This window comes from Drosophila suzukii, chromosome 2R (assembly GCF_043229965.1).
Source record: "Drosophila suzukii chromosome 2R, CBGP_Dsuzu_IsoJpt1.0, whole genome shotgun sequence".
Lineage (NCBI taxonomy): Eukaryota > Metazoa > Arthropoda > Insecta > Diptera > Drosophilidae > Drosophila > Drosophila suzukii.
Window position 1 is genome coordinate 17,705,635 of NC_092081.1, and position 17,276 is coordinate 17,722,910.

Consider the following 17,276-nt stretch of genomic DNA (forward strand, 5'->3'; position numbering starts at 1 on the left):
CATAGCCAATAATCTTTTTCTCCGACCTCCCATCCATTTATTTAATTAAAAACAAAAAGTCTACAGCCTGGTCATCAGTGGATGACCAACTCCGAATCAATTTCGAAGGCGGCAGCTGTGAAAGAAAAATACAAAAATACCATTAGCCAAAAAAAAACGGCAAGAAAACACTTCACCCAAATTGGTATTTAAATGAAAATCCGAGCCAAATCTCATTTAGGCCAAAATTAACCATTTTTTTCTGCACCGCGAGTAGTCGGCGCTAAAAAACTTTTAATCGGATTCATTAAGGCGAAATGAACGCCTGAGAGTCGCCTCCACCTTCTCCACGGTCATAAGTGGCTTTTGGCCAGCAATGAAGTGGAAATTGAATTTAAGAGCGTAAAATTTCTATTAGACCGCGCTATCCTGCGCTGAGTTTTCCTTTTTCCCGGCGCTCTGACTAATTTAATTCGGATTCGTTTTCCCATCCCATCACCTCGACAGCTCCACAACCGCTGCGCCTCGTCGGTGAAGAAGGAGTGCACTTTGGGGGAATACTCGGAGCTGATTGTCCCGCCCACGGCCATCTGCCCGGCTGTCCTGGATCGCCAGCGTTCCGTTAACCAGGCCAACAAGGTACGTCACCAGCAATTTAAAACTAATATGTCCTTAAACCTGCCTTATCAATTTATTAATTATACCATTAAATTTTTAATTTATTTTTATTATATTCTGTATATAATTAACAACCCTGCAATAGATATTTTAGAGGATAATTTAACATATTTAAGAAGAGCTTAAAAACACTTCAATTATTCTATATTAAGGCACCAATATAATTTTTTTAATATTAAAATATTAATTGATCAAAAAACCTTTGAATGTTGTTTAAAATTATTTTAAAAGTTGGTGATTTAAATCTTATTAAATAGAATTTCAATTCAAATGCAAAAGCTCATTTTGTTTCATTATCTCTATTCATAAAACAAATTAAGGGATTTTGTTTTCATAATAAAATTTTTATTTATTATTATAAACCTCCCTTAAATAAATATTATATTTTAAATTGTTTTTCAATACACCAATTTTATACATTTCTATAAAGTTTTTTTTATAAATATTATAAAGATTATTTTCAAGGACCCAAAATGCTAATAAGAACAAACCTTTTTTTTTGAGTAAAATCTATTTTTAAGTTTTTTAAATTAACTTATATTGGTGTATTTATATAAACATTTGATAAATCAATTGCAATTCCCAAAACATCGATAACAGCACCCTGCTGCTAACCCCCTAAAATTGGCCAACTAACCTAACCCCCCTTTCAAAATTGAATTTCCGCCTACAAAATTGTACAAAAAAATCCCAAACAATTGGAACTGCTGCCTGCTTTGTGCCCCTGCCAATCCATTTCCATGATACTTGCCGAAATCGTAACCAGAAATCCCAAATGCATCACCACCAGGCCACGCACTTCCAAATCACGCCGCCGGACGAGCTGAGCTGCCCGCTGCTGGTGTTCGTCAATCCGAAGAGCGGCGGTCGCCAGGGGGACCGCATCCTGCGGAAGTTCCAGTACATGCTCAATCCCCGCCAGGTGTACGACCTGTCCAAGGGCGGGCCCACGGAGGGTGTGTGTGTGTGAGTGATGGCCGTTCAAGCACGGTGATTGATTTCCGCTCTCGTTGCCAGGACTGACGCTCTTCAAGGACCTGCCGCGCTTCAGGGTCATCTGCTGCGGCGGCGACGGCACCGTCGGCTGGGTTCTGGAGGCCATGGGTAAGTGTTTCCTGGAATAAGAGCCTTTAAAGAGATAATTTTATATGATTTTAAACGATATCTATTATTTAAATGTATATTTCTGGAAATATACTTACAAATAGTAACAGTCTTTTTGAATGTTAAACCTTTTGAAACTGTTTCAATGTTATGAAAGAGGCATTAAAAACATTTTATTTTCTGAATTCCAAAATCATACTCGCCTAAAGACTAAGAATGAAAATTGTAGATTTATTTTCATAATAAGAAATCTTTAAAATACATCAAAAAGTCAGTATAAAATCAAGTTAAAAGTATTAAGTATTTTGATAAATATAGATAATACTGACAATCCATTCTTGTTTTTTGGAAATTTATTATTTTATTTTCCTGTTAAAATGACGGTAGTTAAATAAAATGTATACTACTTCTTTTGGGATATTTTCTTAAATGATACATGGATCCTAAGACAAATTTTTTCCTCATTTTCCTCCAGATTCCATAGAGTTAGCCAGTCAGCCAGCCATTGGAGTGATTCCTCTGGGAACGGGCAACGACCTGGCCAGGTGTCTCCGATGGGGCGGTGGTTATGAAGGCGAAAACATCCCAAAACTTATGGATAAGTTCCGAAGAGCCTCCACCGTGATGCTGGACCGATGGAGCATCGAGGTGACCAACACACCACACAGCGATGAACTGCGACCCAAGGTATTTTACTTAAACATCATATTTATAGCTAATATATTACTCAATGGTTTTTTTTTTTAATTATTGTAACGTAGAAAAAGAAATTGGTTTTAAAAATAAGTTAAATATTGGAATATAGGCTGCCATGATTATTTAAAACACATCCAGTCAAGTCAATACCATAGGTTTCCTTGCTTAAATTTAATAATTAAGTAATATTGGTTTAATTAAGATCCTAGGGCCTTAGTAGGTTAGGTTACTTTGAGATAGCTGACTTGAAATGACTTTGTTAAACGTGTTCTATTAGATACAAAAAGTCCTTAAAGTGCAATATTTATGGTATTTTGGGTTTTATTTATTACCCTATCTCTAGTCTTGTTACGAGTTTAGCTTTATTTAGGTCTCCTAACGTTTCAAATCGAATTGGCATGCTTAACATTGGCCATAACCCGCCCAGAGGAGGCGTGAGTGGGCGTGGCCAGGGCCTGCCAGCTGGAAAATCCAATTATTGGCCACAAAGCGCTTACCACGCACACCATCCTTATGGATTTCCTCTGGGAGGTGTTAGAGAAGGGGGAGAAAAACGATTACACAAACTAATTTTGCTGGTTGGAAGGCGTGATGCTGACGCTGCCAGCCTGCAATCCGCAAAACTTCCACCTTTGTGCTGGATCCAACTGGCAATTGTTAAACCGAAGTTTTCCCCCTCTATTTTCTCATTTTCCCCGCTGCAGGTGACGCTGCACTCGAACATGCAGAAGGTGATTGAGCTGTCGCAAAGTGTTGTGGTCGACAAATCGCTGATGGAACGCTTCGAGGAAATCCAAAGGCAGACCAAGCTGGCAACCACAGCGGCCTCCAGCACATCGATTATGATGGCCAGCGAAACGGAAACGGAAATGGAAGTGGAAACGGAAACGGAAACAGCCACCATGGAGTTCGGCATGGGCAAAACGACGCGTACCACCACCACCAAGAGCATTTCGATGTCCACATTCGAGACGCAGTGCCTGCAGAAGACCCTGCGGACCGCCCTGAGCAGCAGCAGCAGCAACACGAGCAGCGGTAGTCCCTGCAACGGCGGCAACCAGGAGGCGGAAACGGAAACGGAAGTGAGGGCCAATGTCGATGCCGCGGCCATCAGAGCCGGTGGAACGGAAAGGCAATCACTTGAGACGCTGCTGCTGCAGCACAAACAACAGATGCAACAGCAGCAGCAGCAACAGCAACAGCAGCAGGAGCAACAAGGATCGATTGCTCCTGCGGAAGCTGCAACAGCAACGCCAGATGGGAATAATCAAAGCGATAATAATGGCCAGCGCAATAAGCAAAACAACATCCTTAAACAGCAAATTACATTGTCATTGGATTTGTCCGACCATGAGGACGATGGCGATGGCAATGGCGATGGCAGCAACAGCATCCCTGCAACACCAATCACGCCCACACCCACAACACCAAATGCCACGTCGAGTGTGCCGGCACAACAGCAACAGCAGCAACATCTCCAGTTCGAGCAGCAACAGAAGCCCATCAAAGTGCAATCTGACAAGGACTGCACGGTGCCCTACAATATAATCAACAATTATTTCTCCGTCGGCGTGGTGAGTACGCTTCACTGCAGGCACTTAAAGAAAAATATGCCCATTCGGTCGGTTTTATTTTAACATATTAAAATGAATTCTTTATTCATTTAAAACCTTGAAATCATTATCATCCTATCTGATTTTACAACTAAAGACCTTTTTCTAGAGTGCCAGTTAAACTGATAGTTAGCTACCTTACTGAACACTTAATACTATATTTCCCTGTCCTGAAGACAGCCAATGGGTTTCTTGGACCTCTATAATTAAGCTGAATCAGAAGTCGTTCTGATACCAATTGGTTTTAACTCTGTCTGTCCGACAAATGTTACCTGGATCTCAAGAAAGAAAATGTAAGAGGATAAAAGTTGTTGCTCTTAGATCATATTACCTCAACCCACTTACCAATATAGAGAGGAAAGTTCTATACATAGAACTTCATTATAAACATAATATTATTAAGAAGAATATATTAAATTGTCAGAACTAATACCATTTTATGGTTATCATTATCGTGCAACCTATATTATATTATTTAATATTATCATTAATATTATGTTTCAAACGTATTCCCAAATCAAAACCTTTTAAATATTATTTGGATATCCAAAGACTTCTTGTAGGTTTCCTAAATGTGGTATAACTTAAACCAAGAGTAAAAGAGTAGTACAAAACAAATTCTAAAATTCCGTATACTTAATTTTAACTTTCATTTTTTCAAATTTATGTGAAATTATATTTATTTATTTGCCAAAGATATTTTTTAGTGTATATGCTGGAATGTTTAGAATGCAATTCTTGTTTTGCTGGACGTTGGATTGCGAGTCCGATTCGGTGCATCGAGTAATGCCGACGTGTCCGCATCCAGTTTCACTCCATCACATGTGATGCGTTAAGCCGGCGGTTGTCATGCCGTTTCCACTCTGATTCCCACTGCTGCTCGTCTCCTCCATCCTGTTGTTGGTTCAATCCCAGGCCCATGCCCATGCTCATGTCCATGTCATCAACAGTGGCCACATCCGCCCCAGAACGAAAGCAGCCAGGGCACAATTTTCATAATTAGTGAGGACGAGCTGTCCTGGCTGTTGACATGGGATTTGCATTTGACAAGCCCGCTCGCCAGGCTTAATTTGATTATCTAAGGAAATCGCGTCACAAGTCCTCAGTCTTTGTCTTGAAGTGATTTCCCGGAAAATTGCTCTTTGTGTAGGTGTACAAGTAATCAAAACAGAATTCTTAATTGGAAATTTGAGAAATTGCGTTAGGATTCAGGGACTTTGTACGGCATCATGGTATGCCTAGAGTATAATTATTTATTTGCCTTTAATGGAAGAAGGTTGATTGCTACCTATGTATTGAATCATATGGTTTAACCAGAAAGTTTTTGTGCTTTTATAAATATCAGTAGGTAGTTATTATAAACTTCGTTATTATTTGATTGATTATATAATGTTAAGGACCTTGACAAAACGTTATCAGTCTCTAAATCAAGTCGCCTAATAGCCTTTAAGGCAAACAATGTTTAGCCAAGCTACTCCGGGGGCTGCTCAATAATTCATTAAAATCGACTTAATAATTTATTCAGCGTTTTGCATAGGAGACCGCATATTTCCGGCTTAACAGGCCAAATTCCACCCGCAATCCACAAACGCCCGCAACTGAATAACCTTTCACATGCAAATTTCTCTAGAACTCGCCTTCAGATAGAAACATTCATAACGAAGCAGTGAGCTGAGCTGGGGTTTCAATAAAGAATAGCGAACGTTTTCCGTATCCGTAACCCCTGGAAAACCATGAAAACAGAATCGTGCCTGGCGATTAGTCAAAGACTCTGCCGCGTTGCAACACATTTTGCATGCAAAGTGGCTGATTGCCACAAAAGTCGAATGCCACAACCCCGAGGCTCAAGTGCAGATACAGATGCGGTGCAGGGTTTCAGATGCAGATACACATACAGATGCAGATACAGATACTTTTGCAGTTTGAGCCTGGTTCTCGGCTCTCGGGAGTATGCAAACGAGGTGGCAGGAGTTAAGCACACAATCATCAGTTGTGCATTTGCATCATTGATGCTGCATTGCATTCGATTGCCAGGTGAAAGGCGGCTGAAAGTGCAATTTGCACTATTTGCCAGCACTTTTTGCCAGCTTTCGAGGCCAAATGGATGCCAATCGCTTTACCTGCGAAAAATCCAATCAAGCTGGGCGCCCCCCAAAAGTTAGGCAACACTTTTCCTGCATTCTAGTCAGCGTCTGAAGAATTCTCGGAAAAATACCCGAAATAGCCGAAAACGTTTAAATTAATGAATGCCCAAGCTGTGGCCAGAACGAAACTTGTCTCATTATAATTTCCAGCAAGTGTTAAATTAGTAACTGCTCAAGGCGACGCCAAACACCGCAAAGTCATGGAAAAGAAACAGATTGCGCCCCAGGGACCAACACATATAGTATATCTAAATATATACCCACAACCCACACACACACCCGGCCAATAAATAGAAGGAAGGATAAAACTTTGCAAACTTTCGTAGGGGCTTTTGAATAATTTAGTATGATGTGAGATATGAAAATGGCTGGGAGGTAAAGGAAGCAACAACAAAATCACAGATACTCGCACTTTTAGCGGCCTGCACTCCGTTTATCAGGCCAGGATTTAAGAGGGCCATAAAGAAAAGTTAAGTGACAACTTTACAGCACCGGGCATGCCGCAGAAATGAAATGAAATGAAGGCCAAATAAAAAGGAAATGCGGTACAAATAACAGCCAGCCGATGTCCTGCCTTTCGTTTGTGTTTATGTTTGTGGCAGAGCGTAAACACGCCCATTGTTTGGCGGAAGTACACAGAAAAATTAGGGATACAAGGGTCAATTTTATATAACCTAAAGAAAATGTGAGGATTTTTATAAATTTATTTTCTTAGTATTTCATTTTCCTTGGAACTTATTAAAAAGTAATGTAAACTATTGGGTTAATTTAGGTCCTGACCGTCAAAACTTCTATAAATATTATTTGTCTGTTAATATTATCCATTATTTACTATCACAATCGTTGATTTTAAGCTTTGGTTACTATTTATTTTTAAAAAGATGCAAAGTGAATAAAAAACACTACTAGAAATCTAGTATTTTAACCAATTTATAGTTATTGGAGTTGCCACTTATGGTATGTGGAATATCCTAACTATATCTATTGATAGCATAATCTAAAAACTAGAAGTTTTGGAATCAAAACTAATGTGTTTAGTTAGAAAACCACGCTTATACGGTGATATCAAAGAAGGGGTAACTTTTCAAAATACATAACTATCAGTTTGCAGGGAATTTACCCGTGTATAAGCAGTATGGGTGGCTGGATGCGTGGGTGTTGTCCCTGCGTAAGGTCACACCATTTGTCAAGTGGCGGCTAAAGCCGAAATCCTTTTTGTGCAAACATTTTGCGCTCCCCTGCGCCACTGAAATCAGCCTAATGCCCCTGCCACAGATCCCCGGCAATTGCACACCAGATCCCAGAAAATCCGCACCAAAACCGAAATAAAAATGTGTGCTTCATATCCAGTTTGGGATTTTTGGGGTTGGGATTGGGTTTCCCCTCTATCTATATGTGTTTTTCGGTGCGTGTTAGTTTATTTATGACTTGATGTGCGTCTGTTTAAACAGTAGGCGTCTACAGGCGAACTGACGGCGATGATGTTATTGCCGCTCCTGCTGCTGGGATTTCACTTGTCGGACACATTTCACACCGAGAGCTCTTTGTCCTGGGCCCATCACGAAATCCATTTAACACTCATGTACATGAACATGTGTCTGGTCTGCAGGGGAGTGCTCCGCCGGCTCAAGTGGCACAGCTTCTTGGGATCCAGCATCCGCATTCGCCTCCTTGGGGAAAAGTAGAAAGAAGAAGGGATGGGGAAGATACTCCTCCTCGAGTAATACAGCATGAAAAGTATTTCACGCTGACACTTGGGTTTAACGTCAAACAATTGACGTTGAGCGCCAACTTGTGCGACGATGATAAAAGTGCGAGTTTCAGCCAGTTTTGGGAGTTGAGCTCAGCATTTAGCCATTAAATCGGGCTTTGGGAACAAACTTTGTACGGGAAGACAGGAGCGGGGCGTTTTTCTTTAATTTTATAACTTGACATGTCTTTCCAAGTTATGTACTGCTTACAAAAGGGCTACAAAATCATGAATGTCGTCCATTAATAAGTACTTAAACAGCCTTTTAGCCGGTATTAGTATAGATATAGTATAGATAAAATAAAATCAACCAAAAAAGACTTATATTACAAAATTTAATGTTAAAACTTATAGACATATGAAAAAAACTTAACCAGGAAGTTAGAGCAATTGAATGGCGAATTTTTTTCACTGCACATTCAACGTGAATTCTTGAGATGCGTTGGGAAACTACAATTTGTAGCTTAGATATTTAACAATACTTTTCAACCTTTTTATAAATTACCCAATCTTAATTGTTAAATATTAGGAAGCTAAATAGTTTATAATATACTTTTCTTTAGTATGGGCCCAAAAAAGTGCATACATAAATATTCTCAAAACCATAAGCTTATCATGTACTTCAAAGATACTTTCAAAAAAGTTAAATAATACAAAATAAGTCAGAGACTTTATTTTGTCTACCTGCTTTTTGGCTCACTCCTCACGCTCAAAAAGTTTTACTTTACTTAAAAACCTGTCACCACTGTTTGAGAAGGTGGAAGATTGTAAACTGGAGGCTTTTATGGAGTTGATGTGTAATTGTCTGAGCTTCGACTTTGACTTTGGCTTAAGTTTTATGTACCGGGAAAAAGAGATAGCTGGCTTTATGTGCATTTTATGGCAGGGCTTTTGTACCTGAGTTGCTCATACGCCCCGTGGCCTCAAGGAAATATCGCCTTATCTAAAGCAGCCTGGATTTTGTTTGCCAGTGTTTGGGTATACAAATTATTTCATTAACCTCTCAACCCCCACCCAGCCCTTTTTAACAACCATCCTTGGCCAAAGTGCCAAATGACATGGCTGGCTTTCGGGCACCATGGGCAAACTTTCCCCAATGCAAACAAGCTGTCAGCTGGTGTCCCCACCTCCACAACCACCTCATCCTCCTCCTCCTCCGTTGACTAATGAGTATCGTGCGGTCGAGGCATGCTAATAAGCTGGGCTCTGTCACTAAATTAGTTTACCGCACATAAAGTGACAACGGATAGTGGGGCAAAACGGGGGCAAACGGGATGCGGCTGAAGCTAATTAAAAAGTTTTTCGTCGATTTTTCGATTTTAAGCTCTGGCAGGCGCTCGCTCATGTTGACAATTCAATTTGACGTCGAGCGGTAATAAATCTTATTTGCTGTGCCAACCAACAGGCCGTAATTGAAAGTCCTGCCACCACCACGTGCCCTTCATCCGGCGTACAAAGGACGGGAGCCGAGCGACATGCATAACAAATGCGCTTGCCAGCGAGTGCAACGTGTCGTATGCGCAACGTTGGCCCACGGGGCGGGCACGCAACCGAATATCCGCATAAGAAATTAAAACGCAGCCGTCCGCCCGATAAGGGACCTCCTACGTACGTTCATCTTCCGTGGAATGGAGTAGCCAGTCGCCAGTTGGCAGTTTCCCGGTGCCTGGGGCTCTGTAAAGCAAACACTTTGGCATAGGAAGGGAGCAATCAGCACGTGAGCTTACCCAGTGCACATGTGGATACGAAAATAGCACTAGGTTTTTACTAGGTTTTAGAAAAAAGATGCACTTGCTTTGTGGCCTCTTTAATTTTAAAGTTATTTAGAAAGAAAAGTGTCAGGATCATCTTGGTATTCACCAATTTACTTGATTTTACCAATGAACAATGTTAAATTGATAGTGAAAATTGCAATCTCCAATTTTTTTCGCGTCGAAGATAGACTGAAATCGGTAGAGAAATAAAAAAAGCCAGAACCAAACTGAACCTTCTTTGAAAAGAACATGACTTTCATGTTCAAACGGCTTTAATTCAAGCCCAATACCTTAAAAAAATGTTAAATTTTTCAACATTAAAACCTGATAGGAGGTATTACTTCTTTTAATTTTGCTTATCAGCGTTATATAAAAAACATTTTTGGATTTATAATATTATTGTCATAGAATTAACACACAAACATGTGATCATCGTTCTAAGTTTTTAAAATGCACCTACCTGAAAAAACCAAAAATTTTTTAGGGCCGAAACTGACATTCCAATTCCTTTTGATTTAGTGTTTTTAAATTTATTCAAAGGGGTAAGGTTCTTTTGACTATAATTTTTTGTCTGCCACTGTACAAGTGAATTAACACCTTGCTCGCAACTGCAGAGACTTAAACTTCGTGATAAATCATTCTCCCCTGGAAGTTTCTACAACTTTTCGATTACTGCAACTAACTGAAATAAGGAGCTTTATTCTCACCTGTCGATTGTTAATATAAATTAGACAACTTATCCAACGTTCGGCCACAACATTAATTAGCATTCCTGCGGTTGGGCCAATACCAACCGATTGCATTGCCATGGCAGCCGGGGTGTCAATCTAATTGAGATTTCTCGGGAAACTCTGAATGGGAAATGGCAATCGCAGTCGAGTGCAATCCGAACGTGACCCTGAATGGCCCGTTCCGCCGCTGACCTTTTGATTGGCCTTGTTCTCATCGCAACCCACACAACGCTTTGATTTTATTTCCCCAGGACGCGGCCATCTGCGTCAAGTTTCACTTGGAGCGCGAGAAGAATCCGCACAAATTCAACAGCCGCATGAAGAACAAGCTCTGGTACTTCGAATATGCAACATCCGAGACATTTGCGGCATCCTGCAAGAATCTCCACGAGAGCATTGAGATTGTGGTAAGCGGATTGGGAGGGGGTTGGGATTGAAATCTGGTAGGGAATGGGGTCACCCGTTATCGGTGATTTATTAACGAATTCTATATGCAACGCAGCGTGTAACCTTCGCTTCATACTTGCAATTCACAGTGCGATGGCGTTGCCCTGGACCTGGCCAATGGTCCCCACCTGCAGGGAGTGGCTCTGCTCAACATCCCGTACACCCACGGCGGCTCCAACCTGTGGGGCGAGCACCTGTCCCAGAAGCGAATCCGCAAGAGCGCCGGACCCTTTGGCAAGAGCAAGAAGCTCCGGGCGGGCGACAAGGAGTTCTCCACCACCAGCTTCAACTCCGTGGATCTGTCGGTGGCCATACAGGGTGAGTTAACCTCTCCAAGCCTCATATAAAAATATAATCCAAAACTACTAAAGGGTTTATCAGAAAACAGATATTATTTTTTTTACTTACCAGAAATATCAATGGTATAGGAATGGATCCAAAGAATTGTTATAATCAAGAGCTCAACTTCTTAATATATACTAATGTGTAGTTTCTTTATCGGATGCATTCATCTATAGTTATTCCCGTTGCTCGTAGAGTCAAGACTTAAATGAGATTTTGTTCTTATTATCAATACTCTTCTACATGCCAAAAATTATTCAAATAGGTCAATTCATTTAAAAGTTATAACCAAACAATTTTAAATAATTAGTGCGAGATGGATGGAGATATAATCATACAAAAAATCGGCTGTTTGCGAAATTTCACTAGCGCCACCTAGGTTTCAGGTTTTGTGACGTGTTAGTGAAATCTCTCTTTTTTCAAGAGTAGATTAACTTGTAGCCAATTGTTCTTAAATCTGTGAAAATCTTTTCGTGTTTTAATATTAAGAATCCTATTTATTTAAATTTTTAAAGTTTATTAAAGAAGAAAGCAATTACCATTATTGACCTATTAAATAAATATTTCAGATATTGGAGATCGCCTGATCGAGGTGATTGGCCTGGAGAACTGCCTGCACATGGGGCAGGTGAGAACTGGGCTCCGGGCCTCGGGACGCCGCTTGGCCCAGTGCAGCGAGGTGATCATCAAGACGAAGAAGACATTTCCCATGCAGATCGACGGCGAGCCCTGGATGCAGATGCCCTGCACTGTGAGACATGGATTTATTTTGCTTTAAAACAATATCTAACTTTGAATTTTCAGATCAAGGTGACCCACAAGAACCAGGTGCCCATGCTGATGGCACCGCGATCGGAGAAGGGACGCGGGTTCTTCAACTTGCTGTGCAGCTGATTCAGGCGCAGCGCATCGAGCGACTTCATGGGCCGGAATGCCCCCGAATCCGCCGATGAGCTGGACGATGACTTTCGGATCGTCACTAGGAGCACCACCGTCCATAACATAGCCTAGCGACAATAGCTTTAACCCTAGTCCACCCGCGATCGCATCGATTTGGTTAACCCTAGGTTAAGGCTTTCCCTTATGATATGTAGTATGTGTAGATGTGCTACATGTATTCTTGGATGTATGTATGTCGAGTGAGTTACAGAGCTTTATATTTAGTGTTAGAGTAGCCAAATATACAACCGAGTCGAGTCAACTCAAGACCATTCCAATGGGAACCGAGTGCGGAAGCTGTATATAGCAATACCAGTACTAGAAGGCTTTAGGTGTACAGTGCCACAGGATATTTAAAAAGAAATACACTTTAAAAAACGATAAACATAGCGAAAATTGTCCAAAGATGCAACTGAAATGAGACCAACCAAACAACAACCAGAAGAACAAACCAAAACTAACAGCATTGTAGTGCGAATTTTATGCCTTAGGCTTAAGTAATTTATTCCGTCATCGCCAGTGGTGGGTGTTGCTGGGATCGAAGAGATGTATATTATATAAAGATATAAAAAAGAAACATATCATTGATTTCCGACTCGAGAGATTGCATTTGAGCAACACTCGCCACTGATATACGAACTTTACTTTTTTTTTAGTACTTTATATTGTATATATAGAGAAAACAAATGTAACTTGATATGCAAATGTCAACTAAATGGTGCAGCTTTAAACGAAATTTTATATATGAATACATATATGGAGATGACAAGAATCGGATGTTGAATAATACTACAAACGTGTATATTTCATATAGTCATATATGTATGTTTAGTGCCAATAAGATCCTCGCAAATACAATACTCGTAGACGAAACACAAAAACATTTTCAGCATGAATACAAATAGCAATTATGGCAAGGAATAAACACTGGGAGGGCCAAAACTACCCACCAAATTCATATTTCAGATAAAAAACCTACATTCCATTTTAATTTTTTACTACTAAACCAAGATTTTACTTTTTGCGGGTTTTTTACAAAATAACATTTTTGGAAACCGTATGTAAATTTTAAAAAGCAAAGCAGGAAACAGTGCAAATTTCATACAGTGAAATCACGAATAAATATGTTGTTTGTTAAATTAATTATCCCCAGAAAGTGTTTAGATAATAGAAATATAAAAACAAACTATACAAGCACCTATTTTAAACTATTAAAAGCCATGAGATACAAATTGCATTAATTGGATATACTCGAAATGTAATGTGTCCTCCAAATCATTAGTTTGATTAAGTAGATCAAAAAATTAATAGCTCATTTAGATAAATACCATTATTTGAAAAATTCCTACATAATGTAATATACCTATCACACAGAACTTGCTTGGAAACAGAACACTTTATATGATCCTAGCCATTTCTTCTGTCTATATTGAGTTCTCCTCGTGCCATCCTTATCACCCATGGATTTCCTCCACAGGAATATCATACTCCACACCCCCTAATCTTTTGGCACGATATCCTGTCAATAGTAAGCATATTATATCAATGTACGTGAACGTGTATTCTGTCAAATTACAATTGCAAACTAACGTAATATACATAAAAATCGATTTATTTTGCAAATAAACATTTTCAATGCGATTCCCCAAGCCCACAATGCCTCGGTTTCGCCAGGAACAGGAGGATTTTGTGTTGGCGCCGGGGTGCCGCTAATGCCACACAGTAGCCAGTTAACATTAATTATAAATGAACCACTTAACATTAGTAAAATGCAAAGCAAAGCGGCTCAACTTAGGCCACGCTTGTGTACAGTACAATTAGGTCTAAGCATATAACTGTCTAAAATTAGCTCTATATTGGATACTATGAAATAATCGAACAAGCAACTACTAGTTGATATTACCAGTGAAAGAAACGAAGAAAGCGAGTGGAACTCGCAAACTATATACTATGTTAGCCATATTTTAATGCATAAGTAGAACAATGTATCCCCTAAGCGGAGTTATAATCTGTGTACAAAGTTTGGTTCCTTTTGTAGGTTTATTATAGTACTTTGTTTCGTATTTAGATTAGCCACTGAAGTGTGGTAGAGTGGTCGCTATATAACTATGTATATCCCATAACTGTTTGCCCGCATATATTGTACAATTTGGATCTTCACTTGTGCCAAGTACTAGATGAGATGGGTACCCATAATGGCCCTCAAATATAGCATATTCAGTGTAAAGGTCAAACCAGTTTAAGATAGCGAATGGAATGTAAAACTGTATAATACATATGCCATATTATCCACACGTGTATACTCCTATAACCAGTGTTTAAAACAACCACCAATAAATCCAAATTACGTGTAATCTTTGCTTAGGCCGTAGGCATTTTGCAGGTTCAACTTGATATGGGGACCATAAAGGCTTATAAAGGTTAGAACCTGATTACTACTTGGCTGTTCGAATTGCTTGAGAACCTCGGCGGTGCGACATGGATGCAGTGCCATGAAAGGTCTAAACAGTACAGGATGGTCCATTTGAGTAAGTATCTGGTAGAGATCGTTGGCTTTTGTTTCCGGCATAAACAGTTTCCAAGTAGCCTCCAGGTCCAGAAGACTTCCATCTGCAAGAAAATTAGTTTAGTTTCGAATTGTTTCTATAACAATTAGTAGTATCCTATATTATTACTAATACCTGATCTGTGAGCCTGGAAAAACATCATGGGTACTTGATAGGAAATACTATAGACAACGTGATACTCCACATTAACGAACTCCCCTGAATTATCCTTAATCTTTTGACTGAACTTAAGGAAGGTGTTGGGTTCATCCGAGTCCTAAATCAAAAAATTTTTGTTATTTATAAATGAAACTTTAACAACTTGTAGGGCTACATACTTTTTCCACCAGCATCCAACTTTCACCCAACTGCTGGGAAATTTCTAGGAACTGCTTAGCCTGACTCAGAAAATCTTTCCAGCTTAAATCTCCCATTATACTGAAAGTAAACAAGTTAAGAAGGGATTACTTTAATATCATTAAACACACATAAAGATACTTGAAAGAAAACAATTCGTTTTTGCGTGGGAAACAAGCCTCGTACATATATTTCAGAATGTCCTGTATCCTAGAGCAAAATTGAAACGCCAAAGGTTAAAGCTCCTCAACACGAAATACTTAAGCTAAACACAAATCTTCAATGAACAAATATCAATTGCAATAATCCGTAAGTTAGGCGCTACGCAGATCGCCGTCCAAGGCGGTAACCTGTACATTTTCATTACGCCGGACCTGAACCACTGTCACCGTGGCGGCCTTGTCATCGAATTTGCACGTCACCGTGACCTCCCGCAGCTGGAAGGTGAATATTTGCGAGCCGTATTTTGTGCGCAAGTAAACGGAGCGCGGATCCGCCTCCAGAATGTCTACGATGCACTGTTTCTCCACTTGCAGCTCCTTTAGCTGTGCCTCGGCATGCTCGTTAAAGGTGACGCTTAGTCGATTACTGGCCACCACCCAGTTGGGCACCCGCACGGCACTCGGTGGCGGCGGCATGGCATCCGCACCCATGCCCGAGTTGCCCGAATAACCAGCTGCTCCGTACAGCTCCAGGTCAGACTCCTCTCCGTCGGGCTCTTGCCGGGAATCATAGAAGTCCAGGCTGTTCTCATGCGGTCCGGCGGAGGTGCGTCCTGTCCGAGGCAAGAACGTTAGTTGGCTTTCAGGTTTATCGTCGCCCAACGTACCTGAGTCAACGCTCAAGGACGGCGCATCATAGTATGGAATGTAGGGCTTTATGTCCAGCACCGGAGTTCCGTCCACCATGTCCGTGCCAAAGAAGCTGATGGTGGCGTTCTCGATCTTCTCTATCTCCACCAATGAGAGACCAATGGGACAGGGCCGGTGTGGCGACCGTGTGGAGAACACACCCACCCGCTCGCCACCGAGGCGGGGAGGCGCCACCTTGGCCTTGGGATGGGCATTGTTGCGGTGGAAATGATAGATGAGCCACAGATGCGAGAAGTCGCCCAGTCCCTCCAGCGAGTGCTCCGGATTGGTAAAGACGCCGTCATTTAGCTGGATGATACCGCGCAGACGACTACCCACAACCGATTGCCTGGGTACGGCTCGCTTCTCCGGGAAAGCGGTCCGGATCACTCCTATGGGCCGAAAGTGGGCGTTGTCATCTCCTCCGCTGGTATTTCCTCCATTGGTATGATTGCTCTGGGAATGGGTGGGGAGGTTGGGTGTCTTTCTGTTTGTGTGTGGCAGGGTCAAACGCACCTGACCTTGTCCCGGCTGCTGCTCCTGCGCCTGCTGCTGCTGTTGCTGCTGTTCCTGCTTCTCGCCGGCGACCTTGTCCTTGGCGTTGTTGCTCTTGTTGTTGCTCGCACAGCCCTCGCAGCGGAAGTCCTGCAGCAGGCGGGTTATCGTCTCGATGTCCTTGCGCTGCACATGCTGCAGGTTGCGCACTTGCTGCCTGCATCATGGTCAAGGCAAAATCGGTGTGAACTTGAACTTTACCAGTCGCAAAAGGACACCTATCCTTATGCGAGAATTTGTGTCTCCCAAACGCACCTGAGATTGTTGATCTCGTTCCGCGCAATGGTCAACTGACTCTTCAGATCATCCTCGTGCATTTTCGCTTCCGGCGGCCCGCACTTGGCTCCCAATCAATTTACAAATGCAGCGTACTCCGCTGTTATTGATAAATATTTACCTCGAATTTGCCCAATTGGTTACATTCAGCTAGAGATGGGCCGTCTTTTACGCACGGCACCGCGTCGTTATCGATTGTCGATAAGTCAAGTACCTATAGTGATGGCTATTTAGCTACTTCCTAGTTAGATCCAGCTTCTTTTGATTTTAGATACATCTTCTGTTACAGCAACAAGATTTGATAATGGTTAAATTATCCCTTAATCTGCATAAATTGCGAGTTTTTTTTTGAATTGGGTAATGAAATGTAATTTACAAATATTTTCAAACATTTTGTCACATTTTGTGTTGAATATAATATATAATCTTATTTATTAGTTATATAAATTGAAAACAAAAATTCAGTGAAAATTTATTTAGCTTTTTTGTACTCTAGCTCTTTTCAACTCATCAC

General features: G+C 40.9%; 3 protein-coding genes across 7 annotated transcripts in view; 1 reads left to right on the forward strand and 2 right to left on the reverse strand.

Moving 5' to 3' along the window:
- Dgk (diacyl glycerol kinase 1) overlaps positions 1-14,531 on the forward strand; it is a 54,552-nt gene extending 40,021 nt beyond the window's left edge. For 2 of the 4 annotated variants that reach the window (XM_036813182.3, XM_017073976.4), the window contains 9 exons: positions 487-618; positions 1,424-1,613; positions 1,675-1,761; positions 2,237-2,448; positions 3,162-4,031; positions 10,701-10,856; positions 10,986-11,214; positions 11,808-11,989; positions 12,043-14,531. In XM_036813182.3, coding sequence (XP_036669077.2) covers positions 487-618; positions 1,424-1,613; positions 1,675-1,761; positions 2,237-2,448; positions 3,162-4,031; positions 10,701-10,856; positions 10,986-11,214; positions 11,808-11,989; positions 12,043-12,132 — 2,148 coding nt within the window. In that variant the 3' untranslated portion in view covers positions 12,133-14,531. The remainder of the gene's footprint in view (positions 1-486; positions 619-1,423; positions 1,614-1,674; positions 1,762-2,236; positions 2,449-3,161; positions 4,032-10,700; positions 10,857-10,985; positions 11,215-11,807; positions 11,990-12,042) is intronic. The other 2 variants (XM_036813183.3, XM_017073977.4) reach the window with 1 other exon arrangement.
- Atg10 (Autophagy-related 10) lies at positions 13,769-16,960 on the reverse strand. The gene is made up of 4 exons (XM_017073980.4): positions 16,884-16,960; positions 15,062-15,161; positions 14,859-15,000; positions 13,769-14,787 (listed from the first exon to the last, which is right to left on the reverse strand). Exons 2-4 carry the CDS (start codon positions 15,155-15,157, stop codon positions 14,522-14,524), a joined length of 504 nt encoding a protein of 167 aa, XP_016929469.2. The 5' UTR covers positions 15,158-15,161; positions 16,884-16,960; the 3' UTR covers positions 13,769-14,521.
- On the reverse strand, positions 15,240-16,932 carry LOC108009538 (tRNA (adenine(37)-N6)-methyltransferase). 2 transcript variants are annotated; one of them, XM_017073979.4, is made up of 4 exons: positions 16,742-16,932; positions 16,448-16,643; positions 15,910-16,387; positions 15,240-15,855 (listed from the first exon to the last, which is right to left on the reverse strand). In XM_017073979.4, exons 1-4 carry the CDS (start codon positions 16,801-16,803, stop codon positions 15,395-15,397), a joined length of 1,197 nt encoding a protein of 398 aa, XP_016929468.1. In that variant the 5' UTR covers positions 16,804-16,932; the 3' UTR covers positions 15,240-15,394. The 2 variants fall into 2 exon arrangements, with proteins under 2 accessions (XP_016929468.1, XP_016929467.1); XM_017073978.4 differs by having other exon boundaries at positions 15,240-16,387.
- Positions 16,961-17,276: the final 316 nt, after the last annotated feature.

Bases quoted from the DNA above. Each gene is read 5' to 3' on its own strand.
- Atg10 (XM_017073980.4), bottom strand. From the start codon at position 15,157: ATGGGAGATTTAAGCTGGAAAGATTTTCTGAGTCAGGCTAAGCAGTTC. The intron at 15,001-15,061 runs GTATGTAGCCCT...TTTTTGATTTAG, and splicing joins GTTGGATGCTGGTGGAAAAA to GACTCGGATGAACCCAACAC. The intron at 14,788-14,858 runs GTATTAGTAATA...ATTTTCTTGCAG, and splicing joins TTTCCAGGCTCACAGATCAG to ATGGAAGTCTTCTGGACCTG.
- LOC108009538 (XM_017073978.4), bottom strand. From the start codon at position 16,803: ATGCACGAGGATGATCTGAAGAGTCAGTTGACCATTGCGCGGAACGAG. The intron at 16,644-16,741 runs GTGCGTTTGGGA...ACCATGATGCAG, and splicing joins AACGAGATCAACAATCTCAG to GCAGCAAGTGCGCAACCTGC. The intron at 16,388-16,447 runs GTGCGTTTGACC...ACCCATTCCCAG, and splicing joins AGCAGCCGGGACAAGGTCAG to AGCAATCATACCAATGGAGG.